The sequence below is a fragment of the Eumetopias jubatus genome, unplaced genomic scaffold (genome assembly GCF_037043125.1).
Source record: "Eumetopias jubatus isolate StellerSeaLion01/CBP00866 unplaced genomic scaffold, mEumJub1_p1.0 scaffold_14, whole genome shotgun sequence".
NCBI lineage: Eukaryota > Metazoa > Chordata > Mammalia > Carnivora > Otariidae > Eumetopias > Eumetopias jubatus.
Genome location: NW_028274820.1, coordinates 32,357,280 through 32,377,321, shown reverse-complemented (window position 1 = coordinate 32,377,321; position 20,042 = coordinate 32,357,280). Strand labels below are relative to the sequence as shown.

At 42.4% G+C, this 20,042-nt stretch overlaps 1 protein-coding gene across 1 annotated transcript in view; it reads right to left on the bottom strand.

Moving 5' to 3' along the window:
* Positions 1–20,042, bottom strand: part of GRM3 (glutamate metabotropic receptor 3) — a 90,662-nt gene that overhangs the window by 2,618 nt on the left and 68,002 nt on the right. The window contains exon 4 of the mRNA XM_028119842.2: positions 10,919–11,093. Coding sequence (XP_027975643.1) covers positions 10,919–11,093 — 175 coding nt within the window. The remainder of the gene's footprint in view (positions 1–10,918; positions 11,094–20,042) is intronic.

Sequence of the window (20,042 nt, the reverse complement as noted above, 5' to 3'; positions counted from 1 at the left end):
CACACATAGTCCGTGGAGCAGTGACAGTATGTTGAAATGTCTGTCACCTCCCTGTGTTCCCTTAATGGCCTCCTTTGCGCTCTCCTTCCTCTGGATTACACATCCCCGGGTGATTGAGACCATGCCTATCTCTCTGTATTCATATTCATTTCATTCCATGGTTTCTTTCCCCCACTTTATCTGCATTTGTCCTCAAGTGCAGCACATCCCTGCGATGGCAGGCCTTGGCGGTAGCCGCTGCCTCTGCCAGGAATGTTCTTCCCTCTCTCCATCACATGTCTGGCTTCTTCTTGTCATCTGCATCTGAAATATCACCTCCCGGAAAAGGCTATCATCAGGCCACCTAATTTAAATAGCTGGCCAGTAATTCTCTGTCACATTACCTAATTTTAAAACTGATTTTTTTTCTTGCCTGTTTGTTGTTGTTTTGTTGTTGTTGTTGTTGTTAGTGTCTTATGTCTATTAATACTCTTGACTAGAAAATATGCTGGGCTCTGTCTTTTTCATTATTTTATCCCAAATGCTGGTCATGGAATAGAGCCTCTATAAATATTCTCTGAATGACTGTATAAATGGTTACATTTCAAAGAACTAGGAGAACCAATGGAAGTTTCGAGAAGGAAATAATGTTTTCACCTGAAGAAATGACCAGGAGATAGAAGGCATAGGGGCAGTCTTGTTTTGGGACAGGTAGGGCTTTTTGCCTCTCCAGCCACACTGTGACAATGACTATCCACCACCCCTGTGGCGAGAACTGGCCCAGGCTGTGTACATCCCGTGGCAGGCATGGTGCCTTTGACATTCTGACTAATCTCTTCATCTTTTCCGGATCAAGTTTTATTATTTCTGTGCAGATTTTTCATTTTCAGAGCTTGAAGAGGAATGATAGGTCATGGGGGTAAGTCTAGGAGAACCAGGGACTGGTATGCTCATGCCCCTCTGTGTCCATCTTGGATCAGTCTAATACCCTCTTCCCTTCGGCACTGTGATAGTCCCCATACTGTTTGGGAGCTCGGCTATTCAGTGTGATCTTATGATTCTTCTTGCTCCCTGCATTCTAAAATTTCTAAAAACTTGAGTGGATCTTGATTAGGTGGGTAAGAAGGACGGGGGCTACAAAGGTGGCTGCGTGGAAAATCCTAAGTTATAGTTTCAAATCGTGTTCCCCTGGACCCCCATCGATACCATTATGGAAATCTGCAGAAGAACTTGGACTCACCTACCTGCATCACAGGAACAGTGAAGGGAACGCCCTATGTTAGAGCGTTGAAACTCTTTGAGAGGAAGATAGAAATTCACAGCAATGGCAGGCCTTGATAATACACATCGTACAAATTCAAGGTTTTCTTACCAGGAATAACGACAGCAACACCCCCCCCCCCAACGACTCTTTCTGTAGTTATTTCTTCTCTACTTTTAAGTGTATTGAAGCAGGCGGTAACTTGTGTTTTTCTGCTTCTCTTTTAGTGTTTCGTCTATAGCTTCTGCCAGCGCATTTTATTTTATTATGTAAAAAATATCCTCATTTTTGCCCGTGCTGCTGAATATAGTAGAGGAAATTACTGTTTTATGAGTTTACTATCTCAATTACTTTGCCTTTCATAAATATTTTACATATGCCTCCCATCTTAGCCCATCTGTTATTCCCCAAGGTAGTGAAATCTGGGGGAGAGCAAAGTACTATCATTTCCATGTGTGTGTTTGTGATGAGCTTTTGCTATTATTCCAATGAAATTCTCCTGAGGTTTTTAATGGTGTAAGTTTAGCCTATTTTCTTAAGTGCAGTTAAGCAGATTTCTATAATCATACTTTCTGTCAGAAATAAGAGGTATGCTGGCTTATTTTTGGCTTTGTTGGAGGTGGGGTGGGGGGGTGAGCAGCAGGTGTTAGTCACTCCAGGCTAAGGTGGTGCGATGCAACGTGAAAACTGAAGATAGTGGAAAAGGACCGAGTAAGTTCCACCATTGATCACAAAAGGGCCATTCACACCCATCAAAAGGCAGATTTTACTTCACACACTTAGGGGCGGCATTGGAAATCAATGCAGCCAAGAGGCTGCTTTGTCTTACACTGTGAAATCCATTTCTCTTCCACCCGTAATGCACAGGCTGGCCAGGCTGTGGGGAAAATGACCCCATTTTTTTTTTTTAGGTACTTGGGCCCTCAATCAATGCTAAAACATATTTAATAGATTCTTACGGATGCCAAGTCTCTTAGTCAATTTAGTGGCTGAGACTTGGTTCCTGAGAATCAATGTGTTATTATAACTGTGTAATATAGCAGACTCGGGGAAAAAAGTCAAACAAACATTCAAACAGAACAGACATTCCAGTTTGTTCCCATCTGTTCCGTTTCCTTGCTCCTGGTAACCCCAAATAATTTTTCCCAGCATGTCTGCTTGTTTAGATATTTTGATGCTTATGGTCATGGAATTCAGTTTCTACCAGCTGTCTGTTGCTTTGTCCTCCTGCTTTGTTATCGAACCTGTTTTCTTACTCATCACCTTGATTTTACTTGGGCTGGGGCCCCGAGGGCCCATTCCAGATGTTCATCTGCTGCTTAGTCCCAGTTGGTCCGCACAGATGATGACACTACTACCACTGTTTTGGTGGCCTTGCTATGTCACACTTCACAGTGGCAGTTATTAAGGAATGAGGCTAGATTCTTCGGCTCATGGTCTTAAATTTAACAGTAGATTTAAGAGGAAATCATATTCATGATGGTGGGGGATAAAAATCTACAGACCCAAGATTTAATTTCCAAATGTAGAGTTAGAGATTATGAACGCAAAGCCTTCTTCATTCAGTGACCTACTTCTTGTGAGACAAGATTCATGGAACGAGAAAACATGGCATGTACTGTTTTATGACCCAGAATACAGCTTAATTACCTTATCAACAGAAATTCCACTTGGTCTCTGACTAAACACCCCAGTTCACTGTTGCCACGATATGCTGTCATGCTTGCTTTCCTTTTTCAAAATTAATTAATTAATTATTTATTAAGTAGGCTCCACACCCAACATGGGACTTGAACTCACGACCCCAAGATCAAGAGTCAAGTGCTCTACTGACTGAACCAGCCAGGTGCCCCGTCATGCTTTCTTTCTAATCATGTTCTGTTACTCTCCCCCGCCCCGCTCAGGGTGTATGAAAGTGGATGTGCGATAAATAATGTGAAAATGGAAGGGCTTAGTAATTTTTTGTGCTATTCTAGTTTGCATCCTTTTTGCTTCCTCTTAGTTGTCCAACATCTCTGATTTTTCCTCTTTCTTACCCAAATGTGTTTTTCAGGCAAGGATCAGAAGCTCCTTCACCCTGAGGCTCAAACAGCTACTAAGAGCTGTATGTGTTACTTTGTCTAGGGATCAAAATCAGGCCACAAGTGTTAAACTCTAATAAAAGAATGTCAGGCATTAGTCCTCTCTTCTCGCACAGCTCATCTTGTCAGCTTCACCTTCAAATTACACACAGCATATGAACGCTTCGCTCGCTTCCATCGCTGCCACACTCTGGCGTGAACCACGGACATCTGGACTCAGCCATAGCTTCCTAAATTATGTCTCTGCCTGCTGTCCGTCTCCTGTCCTGCCCACACAGCCAAAGTGATGAAGGCGATGCTTTTAAAGTCAGGTCATTCCACACCCTTGGTGCATGTTCCCCAGTTCTTTCAGGAAAAAAAAAGGAAATGTCTTGCCAGTGATTTCCAAGGTCCTCCTGCTCTGACCCCTCTCCTCATCTCCTCCTGCTTTCATCCTTGTCATTTCCCTCTTGGCCTTTCTGCTGTTCTTCCAGCTGTGGACCTTTGCATTTCCCCAGATACAGACAGGGCTCCGTTGTTTCCTTTCATTCATGCTCTTGGTCAAATGGCACCGTATCAGAGAGGCTTTCCTTGGCCACTGTATAAAAAACAGGAACCCTGCGTCCCCAGGCGGCCGTATTTGTCCTTACCGCACATTATTTTCTCCACGTTGCTTATCAACACCTGATTTATTATGTATTCTTGGTTTGGCTGTTTTGTTCAGTACCACATCCCCAGTGCCTAGAGCTGAGCCTCAGCGCAAAACCTTCTTGAATGAAGGAGTAAATTATCCATTAAATTGATCACAATTACCTACTAAGGAGTCCCTATCCCAAAGCCTCTGACATTACTCTCGGTAGGGAAGACATTAAAAAAAAATTTCCATATATAAGCATTTTCCCATTCTAGGGATACAGACATTTCAGTGTATGGATGTTCTCCAGTGAATTTCACTTAAACAAAATGAAAAGGAATTTGGAAGGAGAAATAATACAGAATAAATTGATGTTAGACTCTGCTTGCTTTAAGGAATTGACCATCTGAAGTCAATGTACGGGCAGTATTTGATTATATACATATTTCCTTTTTTAGTTAACATATCTGCATAGTTGTGAGCATTGTACCATGTCCCTAAAGGCATTAATAAATTTGGAGTTACATGGAAATGCATATGACTGTTGGCATTGCTGGTTGAGGGGCTCTCTTTGAGTTACTGAGTTTACATTGTATTCAATGATAGAGGACAGAAGGGAACTGTACAATGTCATTTAATGCAAGACAGTGAGGCCTAAAAAAACAAACGATGCTTACTTTTAAACTACTGTTTAAATGAGAGAAATTTTATCGTGGACATAAACATTTAGCCAGTCACCATTAACAGTATTGTTTTGTCCTCACCGGAGCACGTTTTCTGGGCAGCTTTGTGGGTAGCCCCTCGGGAATAGCACACCTTCCCTGTGTGCAGCCCGGGTGTGGGGTCCCTGGGGTCTCTGATGGACATGGTTTATGCCATTGAACTTCCTGGAATGGGGTTTTGAGAGGAATACAAGTTCGCACCTATGCCAGTAGAACAAGATGCTGTCATGTGTGGCACTGAAGAGAAGGCTTCTAATTTAAAAAAGAAATCACTGAATTTGCAGATGCTATGATTCTCACTGTCAGAATAATCTCTGAGGTGCATTTGGTAACTGAGCTGAGGCAGAAAATCCAGAGAGACCAGGAGAGGCACATAGCCGCTTTTGAGAGTTTTATCTGTGACTTCACTTATCAAATTCCTTAAAGTGTCTAACAGAGAGGGCTCCGGTTTTCCCATCCCAAAATATGGTTATTAGAATGAATGATCCTTAGCATTCTCTTCCAGCTTGAGTTCCTTTGGTCACTGTTATTAAAGAAGGTAGGCTATATTTGCTTAGGGGAAAACCTAGTGAAGTATTAGAGGTAAAGAGATTTAGGCGTTAAAAAAGGCAGTTGTGAGACAAATACAACAGAAATGTTACATAGAAGAAAGGGGAAGTGTGAACATCTGTTCCCCGATACATGTAGGGTCATCTATGAGAGCCAGGGCCTCTCTCTTCTCCCACCCTCAAGGAGGAAGGGGTGCAAGAGGATGGAATGAGGCATCTTGTGACTTTCCCCTCTGAAGGGAAAATGGATTGACATCACTCTGATGTGGATGCACTAGGTCTGTTCTGCCTGGAAGCAGCAGATGGCTTAGCTTGCTGAATACTCTCGGCTCCTCCCGGATTGGCCAGCCAGGATTTATGTTTATAATATACTTATCCCTGTAGCAGAGAAGATCATCAATTCAGTCTGCATTGCTAAATAACGTGCTAATTTGCCTGGCCGGTCTAGTACATTATGGTCTAGTGTCATTATGGGACTCCCTCGATTGTCAAGTGCAGGCATATTATGCTGATTTTCTGGACTTGCACTGTCGAGAAGAAACTTGGGCATTATATGCCTTTTTTTTTCTTTTATAAAGTCATACTCAGACTTGAGCAATGGTTTGCCCCCTTTTAACTGGGGTACTTCAAAGGCTTGGCCATTGACAAATGCAAAGTCTGGTCCTCAGATGCTTGCTTTTGGTTGCTGTAGCTCTGTGGAAAATGATAGCATGACTCTGAAAGACGGTTCACTTGATCTTTTTATACCACTGCTCCTTATAACGTGAAAATCCTTTGTGATAAAGGATAATTCTATTAATGAAGCCATTCGCACTTCACCACCTAGACAAGTGACTTTCTGAATAAGGTTTTAGCAGAGGAAATCAATCTCATTATACCTGCAGCTCCTCCGGGACCCAAATCTGAGCATCATTAGTCAGCAGAAGCCTCTTGACTGTTCTTAATGATAATGGCATACATACATCTGAATGATCACCATGAGCAAGAGAAACACACATCCCCAAAGGACCAAGTCTGGATACATAATGGCTCTGACAATGATTGGTCACACTCCATTTCTCACCTCTCTCTCCCTACTCAGGGCTGATACGCACTCATGGTAGTGTCAGCAACATTCTGACCTGCATGGGGCCCCTAGGGTTTTCTGCTGCATACCCTCACGTGTACATCCAGCTTGTCTCCTTCAAGATTATGCAGCTCTATTTACACTTGCAGCTTATGTTCTTGATTGCCTGTCTTTGGCAAAATGGGCCACGTGACCCATTTCTGTACCAGAAATGCCTTCTCCGGAGGGTTCCAGAGAGAGCTGGGGAAATAGTAGCTGCACGGGGTTGTGGCTGTTGGCATCACGAGGCAGAGGATGGGAGTTCAGAACACCTCTCCCCCTCTGATCCCACTGCCTGCTTCCTTCTTGAGGGTCCTCTCAGAGGCTCTCGCTGTCCTGCACTGATCATAGCAGATGAAGCAGGCAGCATGGTTTAGGCTGAGGCTCTCAAAATATTTTCCTTGGGCCACTTCCACTGAACCAGCTGGAGTATCTGTTACAAACCAGATTGCTTTTGACCCTGACTATATGACTCAGCATATCTCTGGGTGAGGCCTGGGAACTCCATTTCAAAGAGGGGTTTTCTTTTTGGTTGTGTGGTACACAAATATTGGAAGCCATTGGCCTATGGGTGTACTTAATAGAGAAAAATTAATGTTCCCTTCATTTGTATTATTTTGACTCCCACTGCGTATAGCTAATCAGATATAACTAAAATTGTTCTCTTTTGCACTTAGCAGGATGTAAACATTTTGCAGAACACGAGTTTTCTGAGATGTCCCTAACCACGTCCTTTCTTCCATGCCTGCTTCTAAGTTTGGTCATGTTTTTCAACTTTTTGGAGCAACGGCTCAGCTTCTAAAATCCAATCCTATTACTCTGTCTGTTATCAGTCCCCTTAGCTGCCATGAGGTGGCCCACCCAGGCTCCTAAGGGATGTGATATTTCTGCTACTCTTGCCTGAGAATTAAGTGGGAATGAATTTGGCTGCACCTCCCAGCCTGGGTAACTTCTTGGCATTATACAAGATTGCGTGTGTCCCGTCTTTGTGATTCCTGATAAAACTGCACTGTTGGAGGAAGGATTGGGTAAATGTGGCATAATAAAAATGGCCACAAATTATTTCAGAGGTGAGGGGGTCTATGGCCCTTCCCTCGAATCTCGAGAGGCTTTGTCATCCTCTTTATCATTCCATGGCAATGCATCCTGCCAAGCTGCCAAGTGTGAGTATAACTACCGTAGTCCTCTGGATCAGCTCAGTCTCAGCTGAAACCACAGAAGGACCCAGTCCAGGCCTCATAAGAGCAGATGAACTGTTCAGCCAAGCCCTGCCTGAATTCTGGGCCCATCGAATCATGAGATGATAAAAGAGTTACTGTGTTTTATTTTTAATTTTTTTTAAAGGGTTATTGTTTTGAAGGCACAAAATTTTGGGGAAGTTTGCCATGTGGGAATAGCTAACTAGATGTATGTGTGTGTTGGGGGGTAACCCTGTTGCTAAACTAACTTATTCTCATCTAACACATGGAGTTGTTATTTTTACATCTGGAGGGATTAAATTAGAAAACCAGCAGCAATATTGGTAACAATAACTCAAAACAATAAAATGCCTGAATAATACTTACCAGAACATAAATTATGTGCCAACTAAGTAAAACATATGCTTTACCTAATGAACTCAGAGCAATTTAAGGATATTTCTTGATTTATAAAACTATGTACTTCCTGGTATTTAGGAGGGAAATGAATGTAAATTGAGCTGAATATTTAATGGAGGAAACAGGCACTGAGAAATTAAACTGGTTGCTTAAATGGTCACAACAGTAGGTCAATAACTGTTCATCTGTAAACTAGACACCATAGACCAGTGTCTTTCAAACTTCTTTGGTTGCAGGTTCACAGTAACAAACATTTTACTTGGACCTTATATATATACGTCACCTCTGGAGCAAACTTAATGAAATACTACTTACCCTTATTACTTATAATGATTCTAATATATTTTATTTTTTTTCTTCTGAAAAATGCTGGCCAAACATACTGCATAAATTTCATGACCTATTAATGGGTTACACACTACTGTACGGACAAAACTGGTCCAGACACCGAGTTTCATGGGACCAGGGCGTCTGTCCTTTTCACCATTATGTACACAGGTGCTTAGAAATTTCTGTTGTATAGAGGGTACTCAAGCATTTAATGAATGAGTGAATTCCATGACTGTAGTTCTAATTTATTAAAATGGGTAAGATATTAATCACAAGTCAGGAAACCCAGAGTCCATTCTTGAATCATTATATATCTTTGAGAAGTATGAGCCCACAAGTAAAACTATTTTGAATAAAAGATAAAGAATTACAAATAATGGGTTAATGTATTTAGTTATACACCTTGAAATGCCCAGAGGTATCACATGACTACTTCTTTACCTTATTATTTTAATACCACTTCATTAATATAGATTAGAGAAAAACTATTTAAAAAATGAAGTCTTTTTTGAAGAAAAAAATTTACCTAAAATTTCGCTGAGTAACAAAATTGTTCTAAAATGTTGGGCTGGGTAGATGCTGACTTTGAAGTATTAATTGGGCCACTAGCAGATTAGCATTCTGAGTGAAAGCTTATGCAGGTCCATTGTGGTCAAAATACATTATTTTTGTGTAAATGGATATTTTTAAAATTCTGAAGAGAGACTTGGTTGGGTCAAGTGTCCTTGTTATTCCTTGAGGAATTTATTAATTCCTAGCATATATATCAGGAAATGCTGCCATTTCAAAATTACTGAGGTTTGCATGTATCCATGTGTGTGGAAGATTTAGGGACCTTGTTCGATTGTTGGAATAACAACCAGGAACTCTGAGCTCTGAGAACAAGACGACTTTTGCTCGGAAGTAAATCTTGCTCGAGCCTAGGGTAACTTTCCTATTGTTCTCCTGGTAAAGCCTCCCTTGGACCTCACTTCCCGGGAACCTTCCCAGCTTGCACAACGAGTCGAGTGGCTTGTTGTAGTTTGATACAGTAGTTTGATGCACTGCCTTTGAAATCAGAGAAACTGGGACTCTGAATTCCAGTTGGGCCACTTTCAACATGTGGGATGCTGGTTTCTGGATGTCCGGGCATTGTGTGCGTTAAATAAGCTACAGCTCACGTGCACACACGTGTGTAACCTTGAGCACCATGCCCAGCAGATAGAAAACACTCAGTTAATGATAGTTCCTGCTCTTATTGTTGTTGTTTTGTTTTGTTATTGCCAGTTCTTTCTTGTCTGGACTTGCTAGCTGTTATAGTTGGGCTCTAGAAAAGAGATTTGTTTGCTCAAGAAATAAGCAGGTTTCTCTAAGGTCCAGGGAAAATTATTTTACAAGTTTTACCTTGTCCTGGGACTCAGCCATGGGGACACCTGGCACTTGCAGCTGGAAAGACAGTCACATTCCTATCTCCCTATCTCCACATCCCTAACTCCACCCAGAGTTGTGCCCGGAACACCTGCTTTCGGCCCGAAGCCTTGCCTTTGTTTGCTGGGGGAAGGGCAGCCCTGTTACATTTCATACTTTGTTGTAGAAACTGGGGCACTAATGTGATTGCTCACTCTGTGATGCTGAGCTATTTTGAAGCATCCTTTCCCATCGACTCGAGGCAAAATGGTGAAGTAGTCATTTGTCTCTGTCACTCCAGTCTTCCTTCCCCTTCCTGTGGTTTCGCCCCTCCTCCCCCGCCCCCCTCTTCTGTCACGGTGAATTTCTCCGGCTTCATACCACAGAGAAGCTGAAAATGGCTTAAAACGCTGTCCCCATTAGGTACCTTGTGCCTAACAATTAAATGAGTGATTCGCTAAGGGTAGTGTTTCAGATATTTGCAGGCCAGCAGGGGAGACCGCGTGGACTAGAGCATTCCTCTGCTGTCCTGCCCTTGACACTGCTTCTCAGCTGGCTCACAGCTGAAAAGCATCGTGTCATTGAAGCCCGAGGGAGATGTACTCCAGCATTTTTCAAGGGTGTTCCATGGGAACACATTAGCTGGTTTAACTGTGGTCGAATACGTTTAAGAAAGAATAAATAGAGGTTAAACAGGCTGCCTTGCTGTAGGGTTTCTTAAGACTAACACGCTCACGTTCAGGGAGGTGCTTTGAACTTCCAAGGGGGTATTTAGGATGTACCATTTTCCATCTTACTCAGCCATCTTCCCTTTTAAATTTTTCATGAAGCACCTTCATCATCTCTGTGACATAGAACATCCTTTACAGAGCACCAGTCTGGTCCAACCCTCTAGGCTAATAGTAAAAAGTAAGGCCGCACATAATAGAGTGAGGTGCTCAGGGTTACCCCCTGAACTGACTGCAGAGTCAGGACTAGGGAGTAGGTTCTCTGACTCCACAACTTGGGCCAGACATCCTAACTGCTGCGGCAAATTTAATGTTTGTCTTCCCTGCTAGACTGCATGCACTACCAAAACGGGAGCTTTGATTTGTCCACTCACCTCTGTATCCCTCGCATCTAGCACGGTACCCGACCCATGTAGTTGAACCAGGACTTACTAAAATCGAATTGAGGTTGTTCGCGGGGATGGACGTTTGTTATCCTTGCCTGACTCTGTCCTTGGCTTCCCGTCTGAGCCTGCTCCCTATTCCGGTGCCATTCACGGGCGGGTCAGCGCCGAGTTCCGTACTTACACTGAGAATACGTGGTCCCCGTTCCGCTGACACTGAACCTATTGAGGTGCAGTCTGTGTGTGACCACATTCTTCTGGGGTTGGAACAGGATGATGTGCACCTTGGGTGCAAACAGACAGCCCAGGACCACAAAACCACTTAGGCTAACGGAGATGCACATGGTTGTGGTCTGCACCTACAAGAGAAGGTGGCCTAAAGTTAAATGCCCGACTGTAAATTCGATCATGTGGCCTACTGAAAAGAACACTGAAAAAAGACAAAAGTAAGAAAAATAAACACCCCCAAATCATCCACAGTTCTATTGTTAGTATAACCAAACCAAAATCATAACTAAATGGGCTCTTCTGAGTTTGGGATGTTCATGGAAACATCACTGAAGATTTTTAAACAAACTCATTTGTGTCAGGTTCTCCTGAAAGCTTGCCAAGACTTCACATGGATTTTCTTGTTCTGTTTGTTTTCTTCTTTATATTTGTGGAAAGACGTTTCTGCAGAACCGCCTAAGTCAGAATCCTAGAGAGTAAAATATCAATATTCAGTGATGAAGTGACCAGATTGCTGATGGTTTCAGTCAACTTGGCTTGCTTAAGGTTTCCTATAATCAGGAACAAATTGGGGCCTTTTGCGTTTTTCTCCATCTCTCTCTTTTTTTTTTTTTTTTGCTAGGAGTTCTACCTATCAGCCATTGGTTCTCCTACTCAAAATTGGGGAACACTGTCAACTTTCTTCTGGGGTACCCATCTTTAATTATTTTATTGGCACCTCTCTGGAATTTTGATACATCAGGTACTCACTGTTCAGTCATTTTGTTCTCTAGGCTTCCATACACCTGTTCTTCACAGAGGAATTTCACTTGCTTCCTCTTTGCCTCCCCTGAAAGTACACCTCAAAACTAGGTTTTAGCATGTCTTTAATTCACTCTTCATCTTCACTGATCTCATCAACTGTCCTAACTTCAGCTCCCATACATTTTCTGGAAAATCCTAAATTAGCTTCTACATATTTTATTGCTTTCGGCACTGAAAAATGGAAATTAATTATTCTATCAGTTTCTACTCAGAGTAGCTATGGTAAATCCTGAGGTAATTTTAGATTTCTTTTTTCTCCAGGCAATGCTGTTACCAGATAGCATAATCTCTTATGCCCTAAAGTGTCCGACCTTCTTCTCTAATCAAAGAAAGCTGAAGACTGAACAATTCACTGAAGAAGCCACATAACGTTAGGAGGCTGCATTCTGTTTTTGACTAAAAAAAAAAAAAAATCAGGTTATACTTACAGCATAATTCTTCAGACTCTGGGTTTACTTTATATGCTAAAAGCACAATCTGTCCTATTTTAAACCTCTTATCCCTTTTAACTGTCCAACTTGGCCCCCACATTGCAGGCTCCTTTCCCTTTTGCTAACTGCTCAGAAAAGAGTCCACTATCTTATTCCACGATGTAAAAGCCTTGATAAATCATAACTGTGTTATTTATAGCAAGTCCAATTTCTGGTGTAATTTGTTTTTATTTTTACATATATAATATCAGAACTGTCTTCTTCCTTTAGAACTCTACTTCTCCAGCCTCAGCTTTGACTGTGGAGCCAAGAGGAGAGATACCAGACATTATTGTGAGGGTAAGGCAAGTTCAAATGTGCCAGTTTTCAAGGAAACCTTTTCTAAAAACATGTCTATAACGTTGAAGCTTCCCACACTCGAACACATTAAAAGGAGAGGAGAGGCTTTTATGAGGAGGATGTATCGGAAAGAGCCGTGCTATGAGTTGTAGACCCTTCCTCTCTGAAGGAAGGTTGTGCTCATCTCCTCACCTCAGGCCTAGAGAGGAGAGCTCCACTATGGCCATTCACAGAAGGTTTGAGGTTTTCCTGCAGGGGGAAGATGCCCTGGTTTGGAGCCTGATTCCTGTCTTGGAAATCTAGAAGGTGAGAAAAGACTAATTACTTTCTTGGCAGAGCTTGCTACTGTACTGAGACTTGTCCTTTTCTCTAAGAATTTATCAAATCAAAGGATATGTGAGTGCCACGCATGGACAAGACGGGCCACGCTAGGAAAAGCCATCAAGGGTCGTCTTGGGCCCGTGTGGAGGAGCTTGGAGTCCTTCCTAGAAAGAGGCCGGTGGCAGGGTATACCTGGGTGCCCTGGGACTGAGCGTGGAGCCACAAGGGATGACTTAGAATAGGGTTTCCCAGCCATCTCACTCAAGGTCCAGCAGGAGAAAAGAAAGCAGCTGGAAATTTCTGAAGGTTGCATGAAAACAACCCTTAATCACCTTCCAGGTATCCTAAGGATGTGTGTTTAGCCAACACTGCAGAGATCATAAAAGCATCCAGTTATGTGAGCACTGTCCTGCTCCTTCCTTATTACGTTTTAACCAGGGCTGAGAGGGAAACAGCAATTGGTGGACTGGGGAGTGTGAACAAAGGGAAAAGAAAAGTCAGGCACTGCAGGCTCTCAGCCGGAGGCACGCCAGACTTTGGGAGAAAATGAGGATTGATGTTAAGTTAAGGTATGGCTTTGAGAATTACCCAGGACTAGACATTTTAATTTCCTAATAGAGACTATTTTTCATTGAAAATGATTGAGCACACATTCATGGGCCTACAAAGGTTGTGAGCATTTTCATTCATTGCTCTATCCCCAGCACCAGAATGGGGCCTCACCTATGGTGAACGCTCAGGATTTGAATGTGTCCATGGGGATTTTCATCCAGGGGTGGGGGATTATTATGCTCATAGAATACTAAAGGGGCAAGGGGCGGCGGAACTAAAGATGCATATTGGTCATAGTTTATGCAGCATATTATTTAATGTATTTGTTTTAATTTGACACCTTTTAGTTTTCTTACAAGCCCGAGTAGTAGCCTCATAAATTCAATTGTCCAGTTCCTTTAATAAGTCACACTACTGAGTCTGTATTTATCTATAATTCTTTGTTCTGCCTCTTTGAAGTCCTTGCTGCTTTGATTTTCCTCAAACTCCTAGCACTATTTGACGTGGTTAATTACTTCCTTCTTTTTGGCTTCCTAGACATCCTTCCTTCCCTCACTGAAAGTTCCTTGTCTTGGTTTTTTTTGTTGGCTTTTCTGCTTCTCCCTGAACTTTAAGTGTTGGAGCGTCCCAGACCTCAGTTTGGATTCTCTTTTCTTCATCATCTTATCAAGTTCCATGGCTTAAATAGGTCCTATGCTGATGTTGTTCAAATATTTATTACTAGTTCCAACCTGTCTTCTGGGCTTCCAAACATATATTCAATTGCTATCTTGGCATATTGTCTTGGATATGTACTAGGCATACTGGGATTAATATGTGAGCAAAATGGATCCCTTCCCCCAAGTGTCTCCACTTGAGTAAGTGACATCAAATCCCACCCGATTGTGCAAGACCTGGGAGTCATCCTTGATTTTGCCTTTTCTCTTACACCCACACATCCAGTCCCATAGCAAGTTCTGTTTGTTCTTTTGGAAGATAATTCTCTACGGTGTCTTATGCTTCTAAAATGTCTTTCAAGCACGAGCCCTGACTGCCTTTGTTCTGGACTTTCTTTTCAGGTATATGAGTATAGCAAAGAGACTTAGAAGTCGGAGATCGTGCCTATTTGTGGAGCAAAGAGCCAGCATATCATCCATTACAGAAGGTTCACGTTCCTGAAGCTCACAGTCCCTGCCATGTGCTGCCACCACTGTCTGTGCAGTGGTCACGTGGTGCACTTTGCACAGCTCATGGGGAGTGGAGCCCAAGGAACCAGAGACAATGCCGACCCTCTGGCTACCACTATTGCTTTGAGTCATAAATGCTTTTTTGTCAGCATCAACAAAACCCTGGCAAGCTAATGTGTTACCTTACAAGTAGAGTCAAGTCTCAGATGATACAGTCTTCAACAGTTTTGGCAATGAGATCGGAATGGCTTTTTCAAAGAGGAAGTTTTTGAGGGCCGTAGGGGCTGAATTAACAAAATTTGAGAGAAGTCCATGGGAATCAGTAGCAAACATGTTGACCAAATTCTCTGGCCAACCAAGCAGTAATAGTGCTCACATTATTCCCTACTAATGAATGAGGTGGATCTGGGGAGGGGCTAAGGGCTGAGTAACTGGGACTAGGTTCAGATAGAGCTGCTGGATCAGTGCTGTAATTGTTGCTAACTCTCCTCTAGGGGGTGGGGTGGATTTCCTCCCTAATCTTTTTTTTTTTTTTAAAGATTTATTTATTTGTCAGAGAGAGAGACAGAGAGAGAGCACAAGCATGGGGAGTGGGAGAGGGAGAAGCAGGCTCCCCACCGAGCAAGGAGCCCCATGTGGGACTCGATCCCAGGACTCTGGTATCATGACCTGAGCCGAAGGCAGTCACTTAACCGACTGAGCCACCCAGGCATCCCAATTTCCTTCCTAATCTGATCCAGGTCCTGAGTGGGCAAAAAGTTTGACTCCCTATCACATCCAACTTGCAGAGACATGCACCTATACTGAGCATGAAAGGCGGGACCTTCAGAGAAGGCAGACACCAGGTGAATCATCTGCACTTTGGATGATTCTCCTGGGAGCTGAGGGCTGGGTTGTAAACCCTTGCTAAAGAAGAATGGCAGGAGCTGGGCCCTGCTAGGGCTCATCCCGTGCTGTGGTCTCTCATACCAAATTTAGATCCATTCCAAGATGACAAAGGTCTCTCTGTTTTTTGCAGCAGAACCTGGTAGCAAAAAAGGGAGCCTTGGCTGTCTCTGCAGGATTTCCCTGAGACAGAAAAATGCTCTGGAAAACCATAGATGAGGCACTGATTAGTATTTGGATTCTTATTGACTCGGATTGGGTTTAAAATGCTGACAAAGGGGCCATACTCAAGAATGAAAGACTGAAAGAGGCACAAGGAAATCTAGATAAATTCTTGCAATTGGCAAGCACTGGGCAACTTCCCCAGCCCTTATGTTAAAACCAGGCAAGATTCTAAGAGATGTCACAATGAGACAGCAAATGCCCTGGATTAAGATGGACTTCTTTAAAAAAAGTCCCTGCCATGTGAGTCAAGGCTGAGTTAGCCTAAGTGCACAAATCATGTGCCCCAGGCAGAAAGCTAGCTGGCTCTGGCTTCTGAGGCAGGGAGTTCCCAAAGTTGAAATGAAGTGACAGTAATTTTGATCTTACCATGCATTTTAGGGTTTGGGGGGCTCAGAAACCCTGGACCTTTGTTCGGTTCAGCTGAGTAGCGGCTGCATGCTTAAAACTGAAAGCTAATGTGCCTTACTTAATGGCATGGAGTTACTCTCTCCCTCTGTGCTGCCTGATTCCTCCTTTACCCTCCACCCTGATTTTAGCTGCTTTGAGGAGAACGGTGCTTATGGATAGGACCAAAATCTCCCCATCCCCAAGGGTGACTGAAGTCCCATACACACCAGACCCAATACACTGGGAAACTTTGGGGAGGGAAAAATCTCAAATTTTTATGCTCTGTTGGTTATAGACAACCAACTCACCATCCTACACTGACCCTCTAGGGGGAAGGCAGGGCTGGGCCTACGAGGAGGCAAGTGAGGCACTTGCTTGAGATGCAGGTGTAAGGGGGCATCGAAAACTCAGTAATTAAGAGAAATAATGTTTTATTGCAGTATGTTTTAAAAATGAATGCTAAAAACCTATGATGGGGATGCCTGGGTGACTCAGTCAGTTAAGTATCCGACTGTTGATTTTGGTTCAGGTCATGATCTCAGGGTCCTGAGATTGAGCCCTGGGTCAGGCTCCATGCTCTGCGGGGAGTCTGCTTAAGATTCTGTTCCTCTCCCTCTACCCCTCCCCCCGGCTCACATGTGCTTTCTCTCTCTCTCTCAAATAAATAAATAAATCGTTAAAAAAAAACCCTATGATGAACACACTACCAATATTTTAAATAAGGATAGACTCAGTAACAGTGCTGTGGTAGGACAAAATCAGTCTTAAGGCAGATACTGATCCTGTATTGAGGACTGCTTATACAAGGGTCAGCTAGCCCACTTTGCACTGCCTAGTGAAAACTGGGGCCTGGGGCACTTACATAAATGCTGCACTCTGGCTACAGTGGTGGCTGTGGGTAATAAAGTCCTTTGTCTCTGAACCAGGAGTCTCATGTCTTCCGCCAGCATCCCTAAAACTGTGGCAGTCTAACCTGTTAGATTGCAAGATGGGTAAAAACCCTTGACAGTTCTTGACAGGTTCCATCTCCATTGTTACTATTCTACCATGTGATTGGAACACCCACCACAGCCACCTAACTCAGTCTCCCCACTCCTGCCTTTACCTTTAAGTCTGTGTCTTCAGCAACTTGATATATAGATATAGAGATAGATATATATTTTTTTGTCCAGAATGTGAGATCATAAAATGTGAGATTAAACTCCTCCACTTAAAATCTTTCAATACTTTCTTTTTCCATATAGACTGAAATCTAAACTTTTTGCAATGGCCTATAAAGTCCTACATGATTTAGCTTCCCTGCCCACCTTGCATTATAAAATCACTCTTCCATCTATTCATTAAACTACAGCCATATATACCTTTCTTTTCTTTTCCAAGACTTTTTTTTTGCCTTGGGGTGTTCATAGTTGCTGTTTCTTTTGATTAGCACATAGAACTCCTATGGCTAGCTCCTTCCCATCCTTCAACAGAGTGTTATGAAATGGACGCTAGCAAGGGTGGCAGACATGTTTTGAAAGATTTTGAGATTTGATATATTTTTTTTAAATCTTCAAAATAGTCAACAGGGGAAAACTGGAATTTCTTTGTAAGTATTTGAACCTTGTCAACATTCCAGTCACCTCCAAAGGCTCTGCCTGCTGTGAGCGAAATGCTTTACCTGTGCTGCGCCCTATAAAATCCATCGTCTTGGTACTCAGAGTATGGTCCTTTGTGTAGCAGCATCTCTACTACCTGAGAGTTTACCAGAAGCCCAGAATCTGGGACTGCCTCTTTTCTTACTGGATCAGAATCTTTATTTTAGCCAGGCACCCAGGTGAGCTGTCTGCACACTAAAGATTGAGGAGCACTGCAATGGTATCACCCCCTTTTCCTTCCACCACAGCCCTTGAACCACTGCATGAATTACCCTGAATTTTCATCAGTTCCTTATTTCCTCTCCACCCCTATCCTCCCCTCGCTCCCCACCAGCTTGTAAGTTATAAACATTATAAAATGTGTGTCTGTGTTGATAACTGTATCTGCAAGGCCCATAATAAGTGCTCAAATATTTTTGGAAGACATGAATGAACAAAACACTCAGTAATTACTATTAAATCCTTTATGGATAACTTTCCCTCCAAACATGACCTAGTTTTTATTTGTACCACTAAAGCTATGATTGGATCCCTGATGACTCAATGTTTGATTCTTACAATATCTTGTGATACAGAAGGAGATGGCCTGGATATTTCTCAAAGATCTTTGAATTTTTGGATTCTTACTCAAGTTCTTGCTTGCTGGGTCTTGGATGCTTGTAATAGCTTCAATTAGTTCTGCTTGTTCTAGGCTCCATTCTTTCAAACCCATCCACCATATTAAGGATAGATAAGCTTGTGGTGTAATATGGAAGTCATGGATTTGTGTCGGAAAAACTTGTCCTACTATTTCTTAACTGTGCCACCTGGGAAGTTAATTATCTCCTGAGTTTGTTTACTCATAGGGATACTAACATTAGCCTTTCAGGGTGCTAATAAGGATAAGTGAACTCCCATATGCAAAGTATCTAGCATAAGGCTGAGAGTTGATCAGTAAGAGTTAGTTCCCATTTTTCCCCTCTTACTTTTCATCATGTCACTTTTTGCCTGCGCCAACAACCAACCAAAAGAAAATAAAAATTTAAAAATAGCAGGACCTCAGAGCTCTTACTCATTATTTAAATGAATTATTTAAATTCATTATTTAAATGAATTCCTCTGCCTGTTATAATCTGACCAGTGGCCAATTCCCATTAGTTTCTCACTAGACTCCTCCCCCCAACCCATTTTCTACTTGAGTAAGACCAGTATTCCTGTGTTCTGCTTGGTTCATTCCTCTCTTCCTCAAGAATATTCCCAGGCGCCTGGGTGGTTAGATGGTTAAGCGTCTGCCTTCGGCTCAGGTCATGATCCTAGGGTCCTGGGATCGAGTCCCGCATTGGGCTCCCTGCTCAGCAGGGAGCCTGCTTCTCCCTCTGCTTCTCTCTCTCTCTGTCTCTCATGAATAAATAAATAAAATCTTAAAAAAAAAGATTTATTAAAAAAAAAGAATATTCCTTATATGCCCTATATTCCCTAAGCTCTCTAACTGCACTTTCCTACCAAGGTACAGTGTGAACTCCCCCCTCTTGAAGGAGTATTCCTAGAAAGACCATTCTTACTGATCCAACTCTTTTTTTTTCAAACCAGTAGGCATTTAAGAGCTTGTATCACCAATTTAATTATAAACTCTTCTGTGTTAATCTTGAATTCTTTCATGCTTGTTAATTTTTTTCCCATCTGGGATATGAGCTTTTTTGAAGATGAGAATAGTGCTTTATATTTATTTATAATTCACAATGGGTGGCAAAGTACTGAGTCATATACCTTGTTGACTATTTGATGGCCAAACTCCTACTAGCTGCCTGTAAATGGCTGGGTACTTTTCTAATGCTGCTCATTCTCTCTGAACCACCTGCTCTCTCTCTGGGAAATTTTAAATCTCATTCTTGTTCTGGAACTTCTAGAACAGTGGTCCCAAGTTCAAATGCTTATAGGTTCATGCATATGCATAAGTGAAGGGAGCCAATTGTAGGCATTCAGGGATTGGTAGTTGTGTGCTCTGTCTAGAGGCATAAACACTAAGGTCCAGCTCAGTGGACATGCATGAATTTGAGTCCACATGTTTTACTTTGTTAAGAGAAACCAGGAATCTGGATATTTGTATAAAATTCCTCAATTTTCTAATTTTGACAAATATTTCAAAGAATTTCAAAACAGCACATACCAAACTAAAAACATCTGTGAGAGAGTAAGAGTGCGTGATTCATTAAAGCAGGGGTTTTCAGTCTTGGCTGCAAATTAGTCACTTGGGGAGCTTTGAAAAATCCAGATGTCCAGGCCATAGCCCAGGCCAATTAAATGAGAATCTTTGGGGCTGTGCTCCAGGGACCAATATTTTTTTTTTTTTTTTC